This window comes from Eleginops maclovinus, chromosome 18 (assembly GCF_036324505.1).
Source record: "Eleginops maclovinus isolate JMC-PN-2008 ecotype Puerto Natales chromosome 18, JC_Emac_rtc_rv5, whole genome shotgun sequence".
Classification (NCBI taxonomy): Eukaryota; Metazoa; Chordata; class Actinopteri; order Perciformes; family Eleginopidae; genus Eleginops; species Eleginops maclovinus.
In genome coordinates, this window is record NC_086366.1 from 23,629,657 (window position 1) to 23,653,254 (window position 23,598).

At 40.2% G+C, this 23,598-nt stretch overlaps 1 protein-coding gene across 1 annotated transcript; it reads left to right on the top strand.

Annotated features, from left to right (window-relative positions):
- The first annotated feature begins 1,852 nt into the window (after nt 1–1,852).
- akap1b (A kinase (PRKA) anchor protein 1b) lies at nt 1,853–22,833 on the top strand. The gene is made up of 11 exons (XM_063906321.1): nt 1,853–1,988; nt 7,648–9,188; nt 11,911–12,035; nt 13,553–13,679; nt 13,792–13,919; nt 16,198–16,375; nt 17,479–17,629; nt 18,272–18,339; nt 18,645–18,718; nt 18,803–18,868; nt 19,821–22,833. Exons 2-11 carry the CDS (start codon nt 7,673–7,675, stop codon nt 19,881–19,883), a joined length of 2,496 nt encoding a protein of 831 aa, XP_063762391.1. The 5' UTR covers nt 1,853–1,988; nt 7,648–7,672; the 3' UTR covers nt 19,884–22,833.
- Nucleotides 22,834–23,598: the final 765 nt, after the last annotated feature.

Consider the following 23,598-nt stretch of genomic DNA (forward strand, 5'->3'; position numbering starts at 1 on the left):
CACAATGGGGTAATTGCTGACATATTTTATGTCGTAAAGCAATATGTGAAAAGCTTGTGTTAAACATAAACCTTTATTTGAGGCTTCTAACAACAAGCTCGTTACAAAAAAAGAGGACAATGGAGGAGGGACGAGGGAACCGAACGTGGTAAAATATAAAGTCTTTTCTGGGTTTTAGGACTCATTACTGCACCACTCTATACGAAAGGTGAAATACACCAATGCAGTGTTTTTACATTGTTCCACAGCCTCAGAGAGACTTTGAATTGGCTTAACTACTTGAATTCAACCCAAATAAAACATTAGTTCGCCAAAACTGGAAAATAATACTCGCTATAAACTATAGAACTATGGCTGCACAATCAGGGTTTTTAAGAATGAAGAGGGATACATGGCATCATTGCTGCCACACCATTGTCTTCATTTGTTTGTGTTTTCTGCACTTGAACTTGAGTTTTGCTTTTATATGTGGATGTGTGTTTTTCATCTGGTTGTGTTTCTTTAGGCCTTAAAGCAGTAGTGGCCTGCTGTTGTCTGAATAAGATGGCCATTACTTTTTTTGTGTATTCAGATAAACTATGGAAGTGGAATATGTCATCACCAAATGTCACGTTAAGTCAGGCCAACGTTGTATTTTTTATTTCTACAAATTTACAATAAAATGTTTGCAGCACATGCATTTGAGTATTGGCTTATAATGAATGAATGTATTTCCACATTCTCATACAAAAGTTTTTATCTCTTTCAATTTTGAATTGAACTAAGTTTCATGAACTGTCTGAACCAAACCACCCCCATCGGGCCGGTATCACCAAAACAAACAGCAAAGGCTCTCACTCTTTCTGCACAATGCAGAGATGGTACATGGTAACTGGGTTGCATTTATAAGGCACATTATCATTCTTTGCATCCACTTAAAGCCCTTTTACATATGAAGGTCAGCATTCACCAAATCACACACTTTTATCAAGAGGCAGAGTCTGCCATACAAGGTGCCACATATGGTCGCCACATGCTTATCGGGAGACTTACATTCGCACACACAGCGTACCATGCCAGCGGAACCAATGAGGGGTTAAGTGTCTTGCCTAAGAACACATGTTGACTTGCAGGGGCTAGAGAGCAAAAATCATTGTGACAATCAACACCCATTCCAAATTTAGCGACTGTTCAGAGATAACTATTGGGTTATCCAAGTCTGCATACATATATATATATATATATATACTGTATATATATATATATATATATATTGTATGTTATCCTTTACATAACTTAAGACATTTTCAATTTGTTGCATTAATATACACCTGAATGTAAAGTGTGACACTAATAAATGTTCTGGTGGGCGACTCTCAGACTCCTGCAAGGTGTCCCACACAATGTGGAATCTTTGCCCTTGCAAAACTGGAGTGACATTCATTCACTATTTGATCATACGGATCAGTCCATTTAAATTATTTTATTTTCAAGTAACATAAATCATTCTCATAAGCGTCTTCATTTGGACTCTTCCCTAGCATCATGATTGTTTGCATGACACAATGAGGATTGAGATCATAAATGTTTTAGAATCATGAGAAGGCCTTCCCTATGGGTGTGTATGTTTAACCTTGTGCTGCTGCTGCCTGCAAGTTAATGTTGAATGTCGAAAAACATCTTAAAATGGTCCTAGTGACTCAAATGTAAAAGTGAACCGGGCGCTTATAAAAACCTGTGACCAACATGTTAAATACATGGCCATCAGGATAACGTACAGAGGTGCATGTCCGAAAACGGTGCATTCTCAGTTAACGCGAGACTAAAGAAAGCTTGAACAGCTGAGTATCGCGAGACTTCACCAGCTGTTTAGTCTGTTTTTTAAGACTGGTGCTGCTCGTCGGTCTACACGTGGGGAGGAGAGACTGACTTTCCACAGGGACACGTTTGAAAAACTCCAAACATCAATATTGATCTCATCGTGGCGGCACCGAGGACCCTAAAATACTGTAAGTAAACTAAAAAGAGCGCATTTTGCAACGTAGGTGAGAGACCATGCAAGCCTTTAGCCATCTGCACCATGTTCACACAGCGTGACTTAGTTCAAATCAACTCACAAGGCTACAAAACCACATCCAATAACATTTGTTGGCGTCCCTGGAAGCTGTCCAGGGTTAATTGTGTCACCCACTGAGAGCAGTAATCCCATGTCATTGAACTAGCCTACACATATTCCTTTAACATAGTCAGCAGACTGAAGCTAGCCTCTTTCACTGTTGTGTAACTTAGATTACCTTAATTCCCTTTCTCATGCGGGCTCTGTGCACTTACTAAACACACTGTCTCGTGTTTTGCATTGTAATGAATGACTATAGGATGTCAGCAATAAGAATCTAAGTTAGTCGGCTATCTATTTCGCCAGGCCGGCTAGTATGCTAACGCGAAGGTCTGAGGCCCATGCAGGACAGCAGCACTCCAGAAGCGTCCTTAAACCCTGCGTCAGCCTGGGACCTCTCTGGTGCATTTGCTGTAAAACTGTGTGATGAATTGCCTTTACTGTGTGGCCTAAAGCAAGCTCAAAACACGAGGCGTGGGTTGTGCGATACGCTGCCATGACATTTTGATTCGGGTTTATGTCCATAGACGTTTTTGCATTGTATCCCGAGTGCGGGGCTAGCCTGCTAACTTCACACTTTGTATCCTTCACTGCGGCCTCCCAGCCAGCCATGCTTTATTCCCAGTAGTGTCACGTTAGCGTTAGGTCACAGCCACCTCTGGTACAGGATTTCATTGCCGACCATGTTACGCCAAACCCGCTGTATTTATCCGTCAATTCACACTTACAATGTTACTGGCAAAACGAGACTTGTATTTCTGTGACTGTTCAGTGTTTTCGGATACATTCGGCATGTATGAGGCACCGAGCGGCACTAATTAAATTACAGTTTCTATGAATTGTTCTCATTGCTTGCTAACATACCGCCCACGTTAATAGTTTTAATGAAGGGTCGTGCTGTGTTAACTGAAGTACAAAATGCACTGTAGTTGCACATACCCGTGTGAAATAGGAGGAACATGCTAGCCCCGAGTCTTATTTCTGACATGTAAAACGCACCATTACCCTTCACAAGCTTACTGCGATGAAACCTTAAACTAGCAAGATCTTAAGGGCAGTCAATGCACTTGCTAGCTTACGAGCTAATGCCTTTAGCTGGTCTGTGTTGTGATGAAATGGTTGTAGCGTACACGGCGGAGTTTGTAAAGATATTATTGAGCTAATTTCCACACGAGACCACGTCAATGGGAGTATTTATTGCTAGTCACACTTACTGTGTGGGTATTATTAGCACGTAACTAGCTGCAATGGTTTTGCTAAAAGTTTGCGTTATGACCCTCGTGAACAGCAGATATCCCGGTATGGCTGTGATGCACATCTTCTCCGTGACACGTGCTTGTAAACTGCAATACAACGATTTTGGTTTGGCTATTTGTCAGCTAGGTTTAGGTTGATGTAACGTTAGCTGAAATGAAGGGTAGTTGAATTAAACTGTAGCAGTGTAGCTCCTTGATACACTATCACACAGCGCGCTGGTGGGCACTCTGCACATGCGCGGCTAACACGCAGCTCCCACACAGGTGTTATAATGGTTGTAAAGTGTCAACCTTAAGATTTGGGTTTCCGGAAACCCAATACAACATGTCTGCTCAGCTAACAATGTGAACCACTAATAAAACGAACATGTGTTCACCTTGAGTGTGTATCAGCTTACTAACCAATGTTTCTCCTTATTGGCGATACCTTTGTTGCGCGACTAGGCTTCTAGTTCTGACTCAATCTCCCGTTAGGACGGAGTGACGGTGTGTTGCACGTAAGGTATAGACTGCTCTGTATACACAGTGCAAGCTGCTTAGTTTCCCTGTGCTCAGCACGTTGTAAATACAGCCTGACCACTCCCCTATTTGAACTCCAAGGTCACAGTGTGATTCTTGACTTAAAGGTCATGAAAAGCACAAATGAACACGGTCCAACCTGTAAGGACAGCTGAAGATTAGTTGTACTGCTGAAATGGTAGTAACCTTGCCCAAGGTGATTGTAGTGCTGGCCTCCATTTCACATGAACAGGCTCATCCTTACCTTTCTGTTACACAATCGGTGACCACGATTTATGTTTGGAGCTGTGGAGCAATCGATTATCATTTTAATTTCGGAGCTCAGGGTTTGTCCATTTTACATTTTTTATTTAATGTCAGACATGTTTCTATCAATTTTTCCTTACTTTTAAGCTTCAGCAAGTCTCCGCTAAATTATTTTGTAGCCAATTTGATGAACAGCATAATAAAAGCCAGAGCAGAAGGCTTTGGGCACATTTAATTTTAGAACAGCAATTTGATAACAACCATCACAATAAGTCTTTGATTTTTATTTGGGGATCTGTTTACTTCAAATAAAGCTTTATTTGAAGTAAAGTATTTGAATGATTATATAAAGTTTTGTTAAAGTATGAACTTCTATAAGAAGTTACAGTGATTTAATTATCCTTGTGTCATTGAACAGCTCATTTTTGCAGAATTCTTGTCACATATACATTGCTTTCACTTTTGAGATCAACATGTGGCCATAACAGAAAGTGAGTTTTAGAAACACTTCCTGTTGCTGCTTTCAGGGATGCTCTGACATCTAACAGCTTGTTAGGTTTTTGATCTTACTGCTGCAATGCTTTGTGAAAGCTGACTTTCAGCACGTTGATGTCTTTGCAGTCTTGAATGTACCACTAAGAATAATGTAACCTAGCACAATTAACTGCATGTTAAGCTCAGAAAATGTGTAATATCACGTTTTTTACCTACTTTTTTACTTAACCTCACGTCACCCTGAAAGCTTCCCTATCCTGTGCAGACTTAAAGTCTCACCTTGTGTAAAAAAAAAGGGATAGATGTATTAGATTGTGAATACATTTGTTTTTGATAAACCCCTTTGTTTCTCTCGCATGAATAATTCTAAAGCATGATATGATGGAGCAGATGAAATAATTAGATTTACATTTAGGTGAATACTGTGTTGTTCAATCCAGCATGCATCTCAGCTTAGATGAAATGATTTAATATTTACACCCTAGATGCTCTGCTGTTCTTTACTTGATATATTGCACAACAAGGAGCACTGCAACAACAGTTTTCATACTTGCATGTTTTGTTCAACAGGATAATATCCACACATAAACACCACTTTTATAACATTTGAACCGTACAGAAGTTAAAAGCTATTGTAATGCTATAAACAAAGCACATGCTGGTTGAATGACTTCATGACACTATCGCTAAAAAGTTGTGTTCAATGTGAGTTTTGAATAGCTAATTGTAAGCAACCCCAGCTTTTTAAAAAGCTTCAGAGATTCACCAGTGGGATGTAACTGAAGTATTTTGTCGTAGAAGAAACTTTTGAAAATCTTGTAAGCTGTTATTAACCACAGAACTTTATTTTGTAGTTCAAACGAAATCTTCCCAAAAATCCAAAACCATTGACTTTGAAACAAGGGAGCGTGCTTAAAGGCTAAATCTTTCCTGGGTTTTAGATCTCATTCTTGAACCATTGTATTATCAAATGTATAAAGGATTATGTTTGTGTAGGCAAGACAAACAAACAAAAAGCTGGTAGGTTATTTTGTCATCCTTGACATTTTCAAGGAATGTTAAGCTCTTTTAAATAAAAATCAACTCTTCCTTTTATCGCCCCAATGTGTTCTTGTTCTAGTCTTTATGGCTATGCGTTATTCTCAGCCTAGTTACATGCAAGTGTTTGCACCCTCCACCCTAAATGTTGCCGTTCTCCTTGCTGCTCATAGAATTCAGTGAAAACTCTGAACCTGTAAAAACAACCAGGGATTTCCCTGATGGTCACATAATGCAGTGTTGCTCTTTTTTTTAACACACAAACTGTTATCTTATACAAATTTGCTCTGGCACAATAACTTCCTTTCCTGCAGCTCTTTTTTTCCTAATGTGGAAAGTATATCCCGGGACTGCTAGCCTGCATCGGGGCAACAGTTGGTTACGTGGAGCAGGTGGCAGAACCAGCAGCCATAGAGGTCAAAAGTCCATATATACATATAATATATCTGTGTGTGGCTGCAATGGATGGCCGTGTCTGGGAGCATGGGCGGATATGATTGAGCCATAGCCCAACCATGTGATGCATTCTTCCTGGTGGAGGCAGGCTTGGCCAGGTTTGTTAAGGAAAGGCATGTGCCCATGTCCTTTTTTTAACTTGGACAGAGTCACCACAGCAGGAGTTGCAGAGGGCTGTTCCGATATGTTCACTGGGGGCAGATTTCCTGGGTTCAAGCCAAGCTGAACATTTTCTTCACCCCTGTGACCTTCAACCCAGTGTGGGTCGGGTTACGTTTGGATTTTTAGCTTGTCAATTCTGTTTTTTAATGGTTCTTAATTTAAAATGATTGAGTGGGTCGAAGCAAGTCACAAGTTGTATATCAGTTATTAATATTTCTAAAACCCTTGATACAATGTATATTTACATTTCGTATAGTTTATTGAAACTGTTAATTAAATCCCAACAGGTTTTTGCTGTTTTGGAGTGATATTGCACCGTTATTGTTTCTAGTTCTAATTTGGTGCAACTGTAAATTAAAAGCTAGTTTCTGATCATGGCCACTGCTTAAAAAAAAAAAAAAGAAGACATATCAGCATCAGATGTATGCTCTGCCGGCAAGTGGTGTTAAAGACTCAACCTACTGCGGTGGTAACTTGATTCACATCGACAGTAATGTACATGGTGTTGTGGAGAGATTAATCTGGTACGGCTCTGAGGCTCAACTGTTGTTTTCCATTTGTGGTTTTTATCTGCTCCCTATCCACCACATTACTGAGCCAATCGCTTCTTGATTTCACAAACTACGTAGTGGGCAGAGGGTCACAGAATGTGCTCCGTTTGGTTCTGATTTACAACACTTACTGCAACAAAATGTTCCTGGTCAAACCCATTTGGTTACACTGTGTTTCATTGTCAGCGTCTTAAGCGTCCCTAACCCACAGGAGCCTCAAAGATGTTTTGAGTTTGATGTTTTCCTGACGGGTGGAAAAGTTTGTTAAAATTAATTTTGATAATGCTCTCTCAAAGAACAATAGGCACCCTACGTTAGGACTCTGTGTATCATGGGAACAATGTTTTCCTAGTGCAAATCTTGTGGGCAGTCAAAAGGCCAACATTACTAGATTAATTCTAATGTGTGTCTGTCGTAGGCCAAGTGTGTACTGTGAAGCTCTATTAATCTTAAAATTGTAGATTGGCATGATGAGAAATATTCCAAATCGAACAGCGAAAAACGAGATCAGGACATCCAAAGTGTGAAGTTTCCCGTTGCTTTAGGTAACTATCAAAGACTTCATCAGTGCCATGGGTCCCATAACCCCAATTTTAGCTTTCAAATTAATCCTGAGCTCGGCAATTGCAGAGTTGGGAAGTTGTCATATGAATATGCATTTGTAATCTTTATTTAAGAGGATTTTAAACATGGAACATTTTTCTTTCACCGCCTCACATCTCATCTAAGACTAAAGCTTAACTCTTAATCAACTTACCAAGATTTGCTATACTTTTAATTTAAAGTGAAATGTCCCTTTAACTAATACCAATCTGTGTTTGTATTTCAGGTGTAGCTGTTAGTGTCCTGAGGAAATGCCGCTGAGGTTTCGTTCTGTTGTGCCCTACACACTGCCCGGAGTCCTTGCACTGATCGGCTGGTGGTGGTACATCTCACGGAAGAAAGAGCGGCTCATCTGCCATGAGAGCCTAGAGGAGACTCCAACTGTTATGGGCCTTAAAGCATCTACCACAGAAGGTAGCAATGGTGTGGTTGAAAAAGGCACCGTATCCCCCACAAATGGCACAGAAAGCCCAACCCACAGACTTGCAAAGGTCGCTAACCTGAGAACAGAACAGGAAAATAGTTCCCAGGTCCAGCACACTGAAGCAGCGCCTTTACAAGAACAAAGTTCAGAAGAAGCTGCCCCTCCCCTTGGCAGAATAGCTCAAGAGGAAGTCCATAAACCCTCGGTCTCCCCTCTACCTTCACCTGGCGAGGAAGAAACTCAGCAAGTGTCGTCGAAAGACCCTAAATACCAGGAGGAAATCTCAGCACCTGCCTCCCTAAAAGAACCGGAGACATGTCTAGTGGAAGACCCGGCCTCTGCTCCACAAGACACTGTAGAAGAAGTCATCTTACCCTGCCAGTCTACCAAAGTCACCAGCTCCCCCCCCACAACGACATACCTTTCCGATGCCGAAAGGCCGGAGCCCGAAGGGGAAGTCGCGAAACAATACAGCGCAGTTAATACAGAAGCTGAGATGGTGGTTGGTACTGTCACCCCAGCCAGAGTGCACAGGTTGATGCCATCGGAGGGCAGCACTCTGGAGACACCCCCTTCAGCGCAGGATTTCCAACAACACATTCTAACCAGCACGCCTACCTCCCCAGGCCCAGAGTCCACCGCTGTGTCCCAGGACGTCCAGGTACACAGCGGCTGTGGAGAGCAGCAGGATCTGGAGCTCCTAGCAGCTGGACTCATAACTGAGGTCATCTCGGCAGCCACCCAGGAGGTCCTCGGTGTCACCAGCTGCGAGGGCACAGACAGCAGCACAGCCCCGGACAGCGGCAGACTATTCTCCCTAGAGGAGCCAATTGCAGCAGCACAGCACCTTCTGACAAGCCCCCCTCAGACCAGCTGTAGTGAGGAAGAGCAAGTTATGCCTAACGGTTGCTCCTCGGCTCCGGTATGGGAGCCCTTGGAGGTCACTCACGAGATTCATCAGACAAACCACACACAGAAAAGCCACTGGGTAACACCGTCGCACCAAGAGGCACACAGTTCGCCCTCGCTAAGCGCGAAACTGAAAGGCGAGGAATCGGCGGTGCTGGCGGACGACTCGGCCTGCAGCACGTGCCACTCCGAGGACGGCATTAGCAACGAGGACCTCCAGAACAGCATGTTCGACGCCATCCAGGTTACAGACTTGTCAGCAAGAGAAGCAACACCGCCTCAAATGCTAGACGAGTCGGCCGCGGAGGCGTCTGTGTTGGCTGTTACTGAAGAAAATTCAGAGGATTCTGTGTCTGACATAAAGAGGCTCAATGGGATGGGCCTGAGGAACGGAGCCCACGGGACCTGTGAGGCAGAGACGGACCAGTCCGGAGGTGAGCCATCATTCTGTCAATGCTGTGTTGCAGATTACATGATTATTGATGGAGAAAGTTAAAATGTGAGAACTGGGGGGTAAACTGTGGTGTAATCATGTCATGAACGGTTGCTTTTCTGAGGTATTGAAGAAAAGCTGACATAAGTTACTTTAAATTAAAATGTTATCTTTTATTAACCTTTTAAATTCCCATAATTATCTATTTTTATTGAAGTTAAAATATATTAATTTATCAAATAAGTTATTAATAATAATAATGATAATGATAATAATAATTGTGGCTGTATTTATTTTGGCATTATTTTCTCTTTGCAGGTTTCCCCCTTTTTAATTCTTTAACGTATTTATTTCTGACTGTATTTCGTTATGCCTTTCTGCTTGAATTTGCAAATAAGGGGACTGTCACTCAGTGTGTCATGTGGTCCCGTTTGTACAGAGCGTAAGAGCAATGACCTGAAGCAGCAGCAGGCTGCCAGGCCTCTGTATGTACATGTTAGCAGACAATATTGGAAAAGGAAAAAATGCGTACATTTAAATCAGAATGACAAAATGTTTACAATTTTTAAAATGAATGAGTCGAATAAGTGAACTTAATAGAAATGTACATAAAGACAAAAGTAAATATACAGTATGCAGCAAATATTAAAATACATCAATTCCTACATTTATATTTAATATGTATTTATCTAGTGTTTATAGGTATATATGGTTTTCTTTGGACAAGGCCCCTTTTCAAAGAGTGAGAGTATTCAGAGGATTGTAATTGTTCCATCAATGAAATTTATTAAAAAATAAGTTTGCTTTATTTGACCGCAATAGTTGCTATAGAAAATAGGATGGATCTCTAAAAGGAACCTGGTTTCTAAAAGTGCTTGGTTTCCTTTTTTAAGAAAATTCTATTTACTTTTGTTAAATGACATGCTTATATCATCTGCAAAAACTAAACCCATAAAGTCAATTGAAGTGCCGTTATACATTCTTTTATATAAAAAATAATTTCTTAATTGTTGAAGACGAATATTTAATTTACTTAATTAAATAAAGATGAAGTTCTCTTGCTGGGTGTGTGTGTGTGTGTTTGTTTGTTTGTAACGTAGACTAAGTGCTCTCATCCCTATTTCTGTCTTTGGGTCTTGCGTGGGTCCTTGGGTAGCTTCAGGCTGCTCGCTGGCGGCATCGAAGCTAGGTGCATTTCCCTGCTCCCATTCCTGTTTTTTTTTCAACAGGCACGTGTTCGGGTGATTTTTCACCATGTTAATGATTGAGGGTCAAATATTTTCGGGTGTATTTTACATGCAAGGAGACCAGACAAGGCTCACATGTCCCACGAACTGGTGGACTGACGAACAAGTTCCCCAGCTCGTTAACGATTCCCTAGTTCTCAGACGCTGTATAGGGGAAAATAGGACTTCTTCACATTGCCATGTACTGTTGTACTTTAATATTTTTTTTTAAAGCATTATTTAGCGGATAAAATATACCCAACGTTAGAATGGTGTTTCTTTAGTGTTCTAGGGTACGTCCCTGAAGAAGAAAAGTCATTAAAACTAATATCCTAAACTTGCATTGTTCATATTTGGTGTCTGCGGGTGCTTATAATATCCCTATTGAGTAGGTAATCATAAAGCAGCATAAACAGCCTCTGTAAGGGGTTATTTCTAGGAATTTGTGCTCAAAGTTAGTCTGAGGAATGGATTGGAATTTGCAATCGCTGCATCCATAGGGTCCACACATTTCCCTGCCAATAGTTCAACAATGTTGGCCTCCAGTTTAAAATGGAATGTTTTCCATTAAGTTTGACTTTATTCTAAATCCTGCTGGCAGATGCTCTGATGGTGTGTGTGTGGGGAGGTGTGCTATACCGGTTTCATCACCGTTGTCATTTCCTGCCCGAACATGGGATTTAAAATGCCACCGTTATTGTGATAAACAAAGGTCTTCGCTTTGGCAAACGTAGCAGTGTACTTGCTACAACATCCGCTGGACTACGTTATATGCTGCTGTGTGTGACCGGCTGCTGCCTACCTAAACAACCTCACAGTTTGTGGTGACAGCCACGCCTCTGACTATTTGGCACACTATTCGTCCAACCGTGTAATGCTGCGCAGTGTTTCAAACTGTCTCCTCGTGGCTTTCGAGGATATACAGTATATTGTTGAGATTTTAACATTCAGTTTTTCCAAGGATGATTCCTAGTTTTGGACGGTTGTGGTTTGTCAGATCGTAAAGGAGGTGGCACCTCTATTTCAAAGGGGGAAAAACGTAGAAATAATAAAACAGTGAGCATGTTAAAAAGTATGTTGTGCTTCCAAATTGTCTTTGTTGCTCAGGTAGAGTTCCCAGCAATACAGTTTATTCAAAACTGAAATCTAAGTTGGGTTTTAACTCTGGGAAAAAATTGCATTACTCTGTAGGCAACCTCTATTATAGGGCTAGCTATTCTTCCCTAAGCACATGTAGACTTATATCTTATTTTCATAGCTATTTGGAGCCATAAACGCATCACTTTTGTTGATTTTTCTTCCCTAAGATACGTTCCCTCACATTGCCAATAGAGTGTAAAGCGGTAGAATGATGTTTAGACACGAATTTTCATTTTTATATGTTTGTAATACCGTAATCCATTACCTGCACTGCAAAAACCCAACGATACTTACATTAATTTGAGATCACATAACCCACCCAGAATGTATCTGACGATTTTCTGTGTGTGTGTGCAGGCTCTGATGTGAACAGTATGGACTCTGTGGACAGCGGCTGCACGATGGGTGCTGGGGAGATCCAGAGTAACCACGGCGCCTCCTCCACCTCCGACCTCGTCATCTGGGAGATCGAGGTGCCAAAGGTGAGTCCGTACTTGAAACCTGAATTATAAGTGTGACGAGATTCAAAACCCGTTTAATCAATTTCTGAAAAAATGCTGATGTTTGCTGAAAATCAGTTGTTATTTAATGTAATATAGGCTATTTATAATATTCAAGAGATTAGAAACAAATGTTCCCATTTAGAACATGTTGCATTGTTGGAGGAGCTCGGGACCTAATATTTGTATTGCCATAACTACCCTGTAGCTACTGTGCATATGGTAATAAAATCCCTTGAACCTAAAAGCTTAAAATTATAGGAAATATCAATTTTGAATCCAAAGGTCAATATCGATATCAGTCTGGATTTTGTGTATGGTTGCAAATTGTTTGACTTCCTCATGCAGTCAAGAAACAAGGTCAAAGATTGCATTCTTGACTGAGTTAAGACTTAAGAAATTATATTGCTGCATGACAACCATTTATAAAGTTTATTATTTATACCTTTCATTTTCAAGTCGGCAAATTCACCTCTTTAAAACTTGCGATAAGGGCCTGTGTCGTTTGACAAGGCACTTTCAACCTACAGCAACCATTCACAAAGTGGTCTTATAAAATGACCAACAGGATAAAGAATTAAGGCACATTTATCTCCCGCCAAAAATAATAAAAACTGTAACTGAGAGGTATACTAAAATATAGTATGAGGGCACCAACGTCACTTCTGGTCAAAAGTACGGCCCCTCCCACTTTCCTGGGAAAATACTGCATTCGAGTCAAGCGGAAAGTTATAGTTTCTTCAAGTCTTAAAACTGCGGAGTCATACATTGCACATCAAACAACAAATAAATCCAGACTTGTGGTTTCTTTACTTCCTCTACAGAGAAAAGGAGAGTAAAAGAAAGGATGTAATTCAGAAATCTCAGTTTCAGTGTAAGCCTGCGGCCTGCCCCGGGTCCACCGGCAGACCCACCAGAAAACCATCCCCTACGTATTTGCCGTAAAAACAAAGCTGTCTCTGCCGTCTGACGAGACATTTGACACAATCTTCATATTTCTGGACTCATTTTACCATTTTGACAAACAGAAATATTGATTTATGGCATCACTTTATAAAAAAAAACACCGGAAAATCAGCATTTTGGTTTGAGGGCACACACGGAAAGTAAGAGGGTGCAGTGGTTAAAGGAAATAACCAAAGCTGTTTTTTTTCAAAAAGAAACCTGTCTGAAATTAGTTTTGAGGAACCATTGGACTCAAGTGGCAGGATGAGAAATATAAACATCTCTTTTAATAATACAGTGGGCTAAAATCTTAAAATGTATCGATTCATATGTGAAAAAAATGCTGTCCAATTCCCCTCTTGGAATGAATAACTTTCTAGAGTTGGTACCACTGCAGATATCTAGTGCTGTTTTAGTACAAATGTAGCCGAGACGATATACATTAACATTTTCAGTTTTCAATAAGTGATGTCTTTATTTTCTAATTTGCTTAGCGTCGATTGGTTTGGTCCAGAGCTGTGTATAAAATGACTTTTGTTGCCTTCCTGCACCAGCATCTTGTAGGGCGGTTAATAGGGAAGCAGGGACGATACGTGAGCTTCTTGAAGCAGAACTCTGGTGCAAAGATCTACATCTCCACCCTGCCTTACACACAGGAGTTCCAGATCTGCCACATAGAGGGTGAGTCCCCCCTCCCCCTCCTCAATCCCACAGTCCAGCAATTTAAACTCCACATTGGATCATCTGTGTTGTTTTGAACCACACCTATATGGTTCTATGTGTTCCTCTCCAGGTACGCAGCAGCAGGTTGACAAAGCCCTGTCTATGATCGGGAAGAAGTTTAAAGATCTGGACCTGACCAACCTATATGCACCCCCGCCGCCGCCACTCACATTGCCATCACTTCCCATGACCTCCTGGGTAAGGCTGGACTCTCTGGCGGATCTCTGTTTCCTGAATGCCACCTTTTTCAACCGTAAAACTATTTTGCCAGTAGCAGGACTTAAAATGAGACAATTTGGTTCTAGTTGGAGTTTATCCCATAACTGTTGGTGGTGTCTGCAGTCACAGACTTTCTTAGTGCCATGGTTTACAAGAGACAGTACCAAAACCTTCATGAGTGTGGGTACACTTTGCTGAAGTTACCACAACATGAACAAAATAAGTCATGAGCTACAAAATGCAACATTTGTGATTTGTGGAGAAATACATGAATACAAGTCATGAATGAGAAGGTGTGCATCAGTGTCATGCTGGCTGAAATAAAGAGAACAGGTTTGACTTCATACCAAACTGCCTATCTAAAAGGATTTGAAAGTCGGATCAGAAGTGTGTACATGTTCAATGAAATGTTATTAGCCATGCCCCCTGTCACAACAGTTACGATGAAGCACCACAAGAGTGTGCTGCAGTTCTGTGAGGTAAATAAATACACTGCAGGTTAATTCTCCTTTAAGCAGGACTGTAACACCTTGGAAACTAAGTGAATACAGCAATAGTGTAATACATTTCTAATGTAACAACTGTCTTAACACATAATTCTTGAGCAAGAATCAGCACATTAGAATAGTGAGTAATATCTACATTGATGTATGACTGAATGGATGTTTCTTACAGTATCTGCCTACAGCTGCTTTATCGTATAAACATCTCGAACCTCTGATGAACCTGCAGCCTCTGAGATACGTCACCGGCGGGCGGAGAGCATTGCCATTAACACACAACCAGCTACTGTTAACTTTCATTATTTCAGGGACAGTCCGAACTACAAACATCTGACTCTCGGTTATTACTTATTATATGTGGAAGGAGACGTTTGGTCACCAGGGGCGTATCATAGCCTCTTTCCGGCATGAGATTACATTACGCACTTTCGTAGTTGGATGGAAAAAAATACCTGGCTTTCCGGCAGCACTACACACGGAAACGCAGGAGCATGCAGCAGCCTTGTCACAACGCCTTAATCTGAACTCATAATACTATCAAAGAAATCTTAACTTGGCGAGTAAGAACCAAGCGTTGGCTGTCGCCTCTCAGTCTGCAGTTTAAATGTTGATGTTTCGTTTGGAGAGGACGTTTAAGCTTGCTGGGGACCATTGCACTGTTGGATAGCTTTTCCCAATACCAAGCATAACCGAGTCGGATCCCCGGTGAAAGTAAATCCAAACAAGAGATAACTTTCGCTGTATTGTCTCTCCGTTTTCTTTCTTTCTAACAACATTCATACTAGGCCCTTCATTCCGCGTTAGAAGTTTGTCCAGGACTCAGTCCTTTTTTAAATGTTTATGAATCGCTTTTGGACTTGTCATCGCAACCTCTCACGAGCATCACTTAACTGTACTGTCTGAAATTAGAGAGGTCATTAATGCGCTTCCTACTGCCAACCACTGGCATAGAAGAGTACTTAATTACTGAGCCAGCCACTACATTAAAGACAGACGCTCAATAATTATTCAATTAAATTATTTGCCGCAACTAAATCATGTTTTTTTGGCTTAAGTGAGTGTGTGTGTGTTTGTGTGGTCGGTCGGAATATTGTTCTGTAAAACATTTTATTTAAAAAAATGCCAATACAATTACAACATAAGCAATCCAAATGATAATGGGAACGGTAGTTGAAAAAAATCGATCCATGATGTTAACAAAATAATTAAGTGGGCGTCAAACAGCCACGACTCTTGATCCAGACGCCAACTTTATTAATGCCAACCATGCTTAGTTAACAGATAACATTTATGGGATATGAGTGCATAGAGAGCAGGAGAAGCAAGGTGAAAGTCTCTCTGACTGTCTTAGCTTAATTAGGGGCTGATAGCAATCCTCAGCCAGCCCTAACTATAATCTTTGTCAAAAAGGAAAGTATTAAACCTGCTCTCAAATGTGGAGAGGGTATCTGCCTCCCGAACACAGACCTGAAGCTGGTTAGCTTATTAGCTGAAGGCTCTTGCTCTTATTGTACTTTTGGAGACTCCAAGTATGCTCATTCCTTGACTGTAATACCAAAGTGGGGCTACTATGAGCTCTCTAAGATAGGATGGTGCCTGACCATTAGGGATAGGAGAAGAGTTTTCATTTATATTCTTTATTTTTATTCAGAGCTAGTGAAGAGCAGCTAATTGTCCTGCAACCTCTTTCCTTCCCTGTCTGCTTGTTCTTCTATAATGTTGTCGTAACGGTTGCCTTCCTGTCCTCCCCTCAGCTTCTGCTCCCCAGCGGCGTGACGGTGGAAGTGATCGTGGTGAACATCGTGTCCGCCGGTCACGTGTTCGTGCAGCAGCACACCCACCCCACTTACCACGCGCTGCGGAGCCTCGACCAGCAGATGTTCCTCTGCTACTCCCAGCCGGGCACCCCCGCCCTGCCCTCACCTGCTGAAGGTAGGCCGGGTCACACACTGATGATTTAAACAACAGCTACAACTGCATCTCACATGAGTCTGTATGGAAGTCTTTTATTTCAATATGCATCCATCGCTCATATCTGTGATTTCCATTGTTCCCTCTTTAATACCAACTCAACACTCTCCAGGTTCTAAATTAGTTTCACTTTGATTTATATTAACAGCAAGATGACCACAGGTTTGTCACATTATGACGGAGGTGGAAGAAGTACCCTGATCTTTTACTTTAGTAACAGTCCTTTATTCAACAATATTGGCATCTAAATATACATAAAAGAGTTGAAGTAATCATTGTGTCAGTAACATATATATGGTTCCATTTCTTACACTTTACTGCACTCAGTTTTCTACGTAAATATATTTTGTTTATTATTATTAAATATCATTTATAATTTTACAATTTTGGGGGGGTTTTTGATTACGCATTCTTCTTTCTATGTCTTTTTCCACTTCACCAAAGTAATGTGTAAACGTATCTTCACATTTCGATATAGGAAATAATGGGTTATGATTTTTGATGCAATAAAGTCTCAGCTAGCATTGGTGGGGCTCAATGTTTATTTATTAGTTGATTCAGATTTTGTATTGGTTAATAATCTGAATCTGTAAAGTGAGCTTAATTGTCACGAGTCAAAATGTGGTGGATTACAAGTATAAAATAAAAACGTTCTGCTTCTAAAGCAGGAACAATACTTAGTAAATATACTTCAGTGATGAAAACCTACACACACCTCACAGAAACGTTTCATCTATAAATGCAGTGACTCATTTGGGGCTGTTGAATAATACTTAAGTTAAATGAGAAATGATCACTTTTCAATCATTCATATTACCATTGAAGAAATATTGAAATTGTCATTGGGTTATTTTATTTAATTCAGAATGATATTTTTGCATATTTTGCCAAATTGGATATTGCACAGGTCACTTTCAATGTGTCTAATGTGTGAAAATGTTAACAATGAAGCAAAACAAAAGTAGCATATATAACATTAATGTTACATAGAAATCCCTCTTTAACTGCTACTTTAATAGTGATCCTGTTTGTCTGTGTGTTGTTTGTTTGTGTGTTTGTTGCAGTCGGTGTGATCTGTGCAGCTCCGGCAGTGGAAGGAGCCTGGTGGAGAGCTCAGGTCATAACCTTCTACAAAGAAACCAATGAGGTGGAGATCAGATACGTGGATTACGGAGGCTACGACAGAGTGAAGATCGACTCACTACGGCAAATAAGGTGATTGTCAGGGCTTTCCCTCTAAAAAAACAAACAACAATGTAATCCAAGAAACTGTCATGGAGAATACATGAAATGGAAGGGCATTTCTTAAAAACTGCTAATCATCGTTTCATTGTAGCAGTTCAAACTGTGGGTAATATGACGGGTGTCATGCATCATCCACTCTCTTGCAACTATGTAACACAGAGGGAAGCACAACAGTGTTAAATGCAAACACCCCCCACATAGCAACGACAAAAGTAGAATGGTTCGTCGTTTTTCTTTTGAGGTTGTTCCCCCTGGGTTTGATCTGTACTTGGAGGTGTTCATGTCTCCTTCAGTCATGCCAAAGATCCCCCACACTGCCGTTAGTAGTGCTGTCAAGTTAACATATATGCAACACACGTGTAATCAACCTGGTAGTCGATGTAGTGAGAAGATTTACCATACATAAAAGTTTCTAAAGTTAGTTTTAGATTGGCATTATCAAGTAAAGTCCATCTCTGTAACTGTCCTCAACAAGTGGGTCTTCAGTGTAAAGTTGTTTGGATGATCACTTTTTGGGAAAAAGCTCCAAATGGCAGTAACGTAGGAACTGTACACTTATATAATGTATTTCTTAAAATGTTGTCTGATTGATTTCTTGTTTGTATTTTTCAGATCTGATTTTGTAACACTACCATTTCAAGGTGCCGAAGTATTGCTCGACAGCATCGCCCCTCTTCCAGGTACAACATCGTTTGTGTAACAGTGTTAACTTTTAACAATTACCGATTAAAAATAACTTCATAAACTTGTATATCTCTGAAAAGAAAAGCCCTGCTACTAGGATGGTTCTAGTATTCCTAGGCTGTCTCAAATCGTGTATTCTGTAATTGCATGACAAAATGCACGATGAGCACCCGGATGGCTAAACCAATAATGGTGAAAAAGTTGTGTGTGGAACGCTGACCAATATAAATCACACTAGACTAAAACGAAGCTTCAGATTCTTTGTTCTTCTTGTTCTGACATGTTGAAATGTCCTCCCCAGGAGAAGATCGGTTTTCCACAGAGGCCACAGCAGCGCTGGAGGAGATGACCAGAGGAGTGGCGCTACTCGCACAGGTGAGACCTCCTTTCCCTCTAAACTCCTCACCAGAGTGAGTCCTCTGCAGCTCACTGACCTCCTGTGTTTCCCTCTCTGTAAAGGTTTCAAACTACGACAACAACACGGGCCTACCTCTGGTCCACCTGTGGAACATGGTTGGAGAAGAGGTACGTGTTCACATTAACCTTAATGCACTGCTCTGTACTGGATGTGACAGAGTATACTGGTGGTTTTAGAGCTCTGAAACTTAATTGCATACTGTTTATGAACACACTACAGCTGTGCCTAAAAAGAGATAAATTGTCATAATCTGGAATGTTTTCATTTATTTGTTCATACTTTTTTTTAACACTATAGAAAATCACGTTCCAGAAGACAAACAAGTACACAGAATTTTCAAATTAAATGGGAAGGGGGAAAAAAACGTGCTTGTAGTCCTTCAGCAAAATGAACAGTTTTGCCGTAACGTATATTTAATTTGATCTTTTATTGCGCATTTTTGCTTTTTGGAAAATGTTTTTTTTTTTATTAAGTGGAGCAACTTTCCCAAAAAAGAATTCCCCAGGGATAAAGGATGTATTCTGCATCAGATTTATTCACTATACATTTGAAATGTAATCTTGTTACACGTGTTCTTATAATTATTATAATAATAATACATGTTATTTAGAAAGCTATTTTCCTGGTGATCAAAGCACTTCGTCTTGCACCATTCATCATATTTTTTAAATAAATCATTTGCTTATGTGACCAAATAGAATTATAACCGGTTTAACTTTCGAACACTGGCATCTTAATTTACATCAATAAAACTACTAATGTCAAGAAATGTGTTTTTATCAAAGCAAATGTCTGTTTTTACACTGAGATAAAATGTTAAGAGAAGCATGGAGTTTCGCTGGCATTTATATCTACTATGACATTTCTGGTATCCCATCATTTGTTAGTGAATGCACAAAGCAAATAGGAAGTACATTTGCATACTGTGAGTTGTCAATTTTAAGTCAGGCTTATATTTGTTATGCTCCCTATTAAAATAGTATTAATCCTATTCCAGCATCATATCATTTGAATACTGTCTGTATAATGTGTATAATGATGTGTCTCTTGGTGTTTCAGGTGATTTCAGTGAACCGCACGCTGGCAGAGAGGGGTCTGGGAGTTTGGGTGGAGGGATTTTGAACTCCTAAAATGCTCTGACCTCCGTCCCCCACCACCTCCACCCTCCTTATTCTGTTGTGAACAGCAGCAACACACCACTGGATTGAAGATTGTTTTTCCTTTTCCTTTTTTTCTTTTGTTTTTGTTTTTGTTCTCTTTTTTCCCCCTTTCCTTTTGAAAGAAATTAAAAATGGTTTGCAGGCATAATCCACGAGAACAGCACTGCTTCAAAAATATCCTCCCCCAAATTGTTCTTGTACACAAAAAGAACTCAAAGGAAGAGGGAAGAGGTACTTGTAAAGAAAAAAAACTTTTTTAATATCTATATTGTAACTAAATAAAGGTTCAACCAATATTTTGTCCCCTCCCCCATCCTAGCTTAATTTGTGGCTCTGGGCCTTTGCTCACTGACTGGATCGTGGAAGGCCCCCCCCCCCCCACACACACACTGAAGACACTCTGTCAACACTCTGACCACTACATTTCAAAGTAGATAAGCAGGATTTTGTGTGGATACGTGGGGGCAGAAAGGAAACAGACTTATGGTGATGGTGGTCCCTGGTGGAGCACCCTGCTGCTGCACCTCGCACGAGCCTAGCACCCACCCTTTCGCCACCAACTGTTCAACATCCCAGACATGAAATGTCCTCAAACATCTTTTGAAAATTCGGAACTCACGGTTTCTTCAACTGGACATTTTCACGATGCATTCTGTGCAGCATACAGCCGAGGGTGTGTTTGTAAACCTCAATGAAATGTTGGATTCTTAAAACTGACAGAAGTGTAAAGATCACTCCCATTTGGTGATGGCACCTCCCAAGTGAAAAAGACACTTGCTAACGCAAAGTTAAACATCTAAATCAGAAGGAAACACTACATTTTAGATTTACCTTTTACAATATTTCACGTTGGTCAAATTACTATATGGGTGTCTTCTGGTTCAAAAATGACACAGTTTTACTGTAATGTACTCTGTGTTATTAGAGTGCACGGCAAACGGCATGGTGTGCACGAGCAGCAGGGCCTTGTTTTTCATATCTGCATTGATGGCATTGATTTGATCGGTTGTCATAGTCCTCGATGTTGACCTCAGTCTGACCTCAGGTCTTTATTACAGCCCTTGTAAGAGCAAAAACTATAATATGTAAGGCAAACCCTCAAACTGTAAAAACACATCTGGGAGGAATATTTAAAGTATCATTTAAAGTAACGATATTGGGGGTACAGTAATATCGTTACTTTTAATGTTTGTTTTCAGAATTCCGTTAAATATAAATACATTTCTTTAAATATTTTGCTTTTTACTTGCCAAGTTACCATAAAATATAAGATGTATGATGGACAAAAAAAGTTTAAGTAATTTAAATGGTTGTTCTGCCAGAGGGGGAAAAATATCTGAGCAAAATGTCTAGTTTAATAGGAGCAAAGAAGAGTGTGGGTCTATTGTTATTATTCAAGACATGTCCTGTGGAATCTGGTATGAGTGTTAACGCATCAAGAGTGTCAACAATGAAAAACCTTTCATACAGTTTTTCAAAGAGGTCAGGGTCATGTAGGAACAAATATGATGTGATCTGATTGGTCAGAAGGCAGGCAGTTCCCAGATTTGGATTCTATCTTCAAAAGTCTTACTGCTGCATGTAACCATGGTAATCTCACTTTGTTTGACACCCCCTGAATGGCAATATTGAGAATTCCTGCTGTAATGATACATTTACACATAAGCCAGTTGTTTATATTTTCAAAATAAGAGTGCAGTATGACCCAAGATCAACACATGAATTCTTTGTTAGGGTTTGGCTAAAGCCAGATCATTTTATCCAGTTAGGAATTTAAAAATGGATTAGGAAAGTCTGGATAACCTCAACGCACAGTGAATACAGACATGGAATTAGGAAAAAGGTGACATAGGAATTTCTGTTATTTATTAAGACCTTTGACAGGAGTTGAGGTTCTGCTGCTTTATGAAACTGCCCTCTGTTATCCGTATTTGAAGAACAAGGTCCCGCTGAAGAGGGAGAACCACATGTTTGTTTGTTTTTTCACTTGAGTCTGCAGCCAAGTACAGATTTCTACTCAAGTGTATCACCATAATGTGTGTCAGTCCTTCCCTGAGTTGCACCTCAGTGTTAGACTCTGAAGGGATCCATTTCCAACATAACTGTAATTCTAAATAACATAATCATCAAATACATTTAATAATAAAGTGTCTTTTCAATGGACATTAAAAATCACTGTTACCCTAGCAATAAGGCAGCTTTATTTTGGAATTGAATGGCAAGATGGGGAACAGGGGCGGGCTTTAATTGTACTTTTTGACACTAAGAAAGTTAACGAAACACCTTAACATCACATCATCTGAATAATGTATCTCAGGAATGGTTGACTAATGAATCAGGCAGGAGTGTGCTTGAATGGAGAGGATTGTAGGAAATGCATACATATACTGTAAATATGTGTGTGTAGTTAGAGAAGGTGTTGGTGCTGGATGCTGGAATGGGAGCAGTAGCCATATCGTCTGGCATAGGCCTGTGTGCGTCCTTCTTTTTCACATCAACTCTGTCCCTTCTTTTCAAATTCCAGATGACTGAAGACAAACCCTCAGTACACCTTTTAAACATCAGTTTGATCGAACTACAGTTGTGTTAATTTCTCTGTAAATAAGATATTTGACTGTACTTTTCTATAACACTGGAGAGAAAGATATAAAGGGAACATTTATATTTTTTGTTTTGGTTTGTTCTGGTTCATCCTGCCTCCCCCTGTTCCACACAATGTTCTCGGCAGTGGGACTGATTTTAAGTGTTTGCATAGCTAGACAAGTCATCCTTTGATTATTTAAATGGGTGTGGAGCTTTTTGTGCCCAGAAGCATTTAACATGTACAGATCAGTTTTTGCTAGGCTCATCTTAAGTTTGATTTGTTGATTGTACAGATCTATTAAGGGAAAAAATAAAAGTTATTGAAAGTGTTTATGGTGATTTTTTTTTCTCCATTATTTGCTCATTGATGAAGATGTTTATGGGAATTGTAGGTCAGTGTGTTTTGTTGACCAATGTGGATTTGAGGTATGGACTATAAATAATATCTCTGAATATGTTGCAATAGCTGATATATCTTAATATTTTGAATCCCTTTAAAGGAGCCCTATTATGCTCTTTAGTGTGTTATACAGGTTTTTGTGCATGTCAACGGTCTGTAAAGGCTAAAATCCCTGTTACCTCCTGAGGGAGTTTCTTCTTGCCCCCTGCCTGAAACGCCTTCAACTACTTTCGTAACAGTGACATCACTACGTAACACTTGTGCTTCTACTGGCTAGTGCTCCAACACAGTGTGGATAGGCTAAGGGGCGGGACATCTCTCAGTGGTTGACCAATCAGAGCAGACTGGGCTCTGGTTTCAGACAGAAGGTGAAAAGAGGTGCACAGGCAGTATGAGAAAAATAAAGAGCTCTTTGGACATTAAAGCATGGAGACATGTCCCAGGAGAGGCCCAAATTACAAATATGAACCTGAAAATGAGCATAACATCCAAAATATCCTCTTTAAATTCCTATCACAACACTAAGATGATGTTTTATTAAGACATCTAGGGCTATTCATAATGCCCATCACTCCTGTGTATCTGTATTAAATATAAGAATAATAGAATGGTTCGATTAAACTTCAGAGTGAGATTCCTTGCAAACTTCCCTACAGAAAAGTAAAAATAAACTACATGAGATCTCACTGATTAC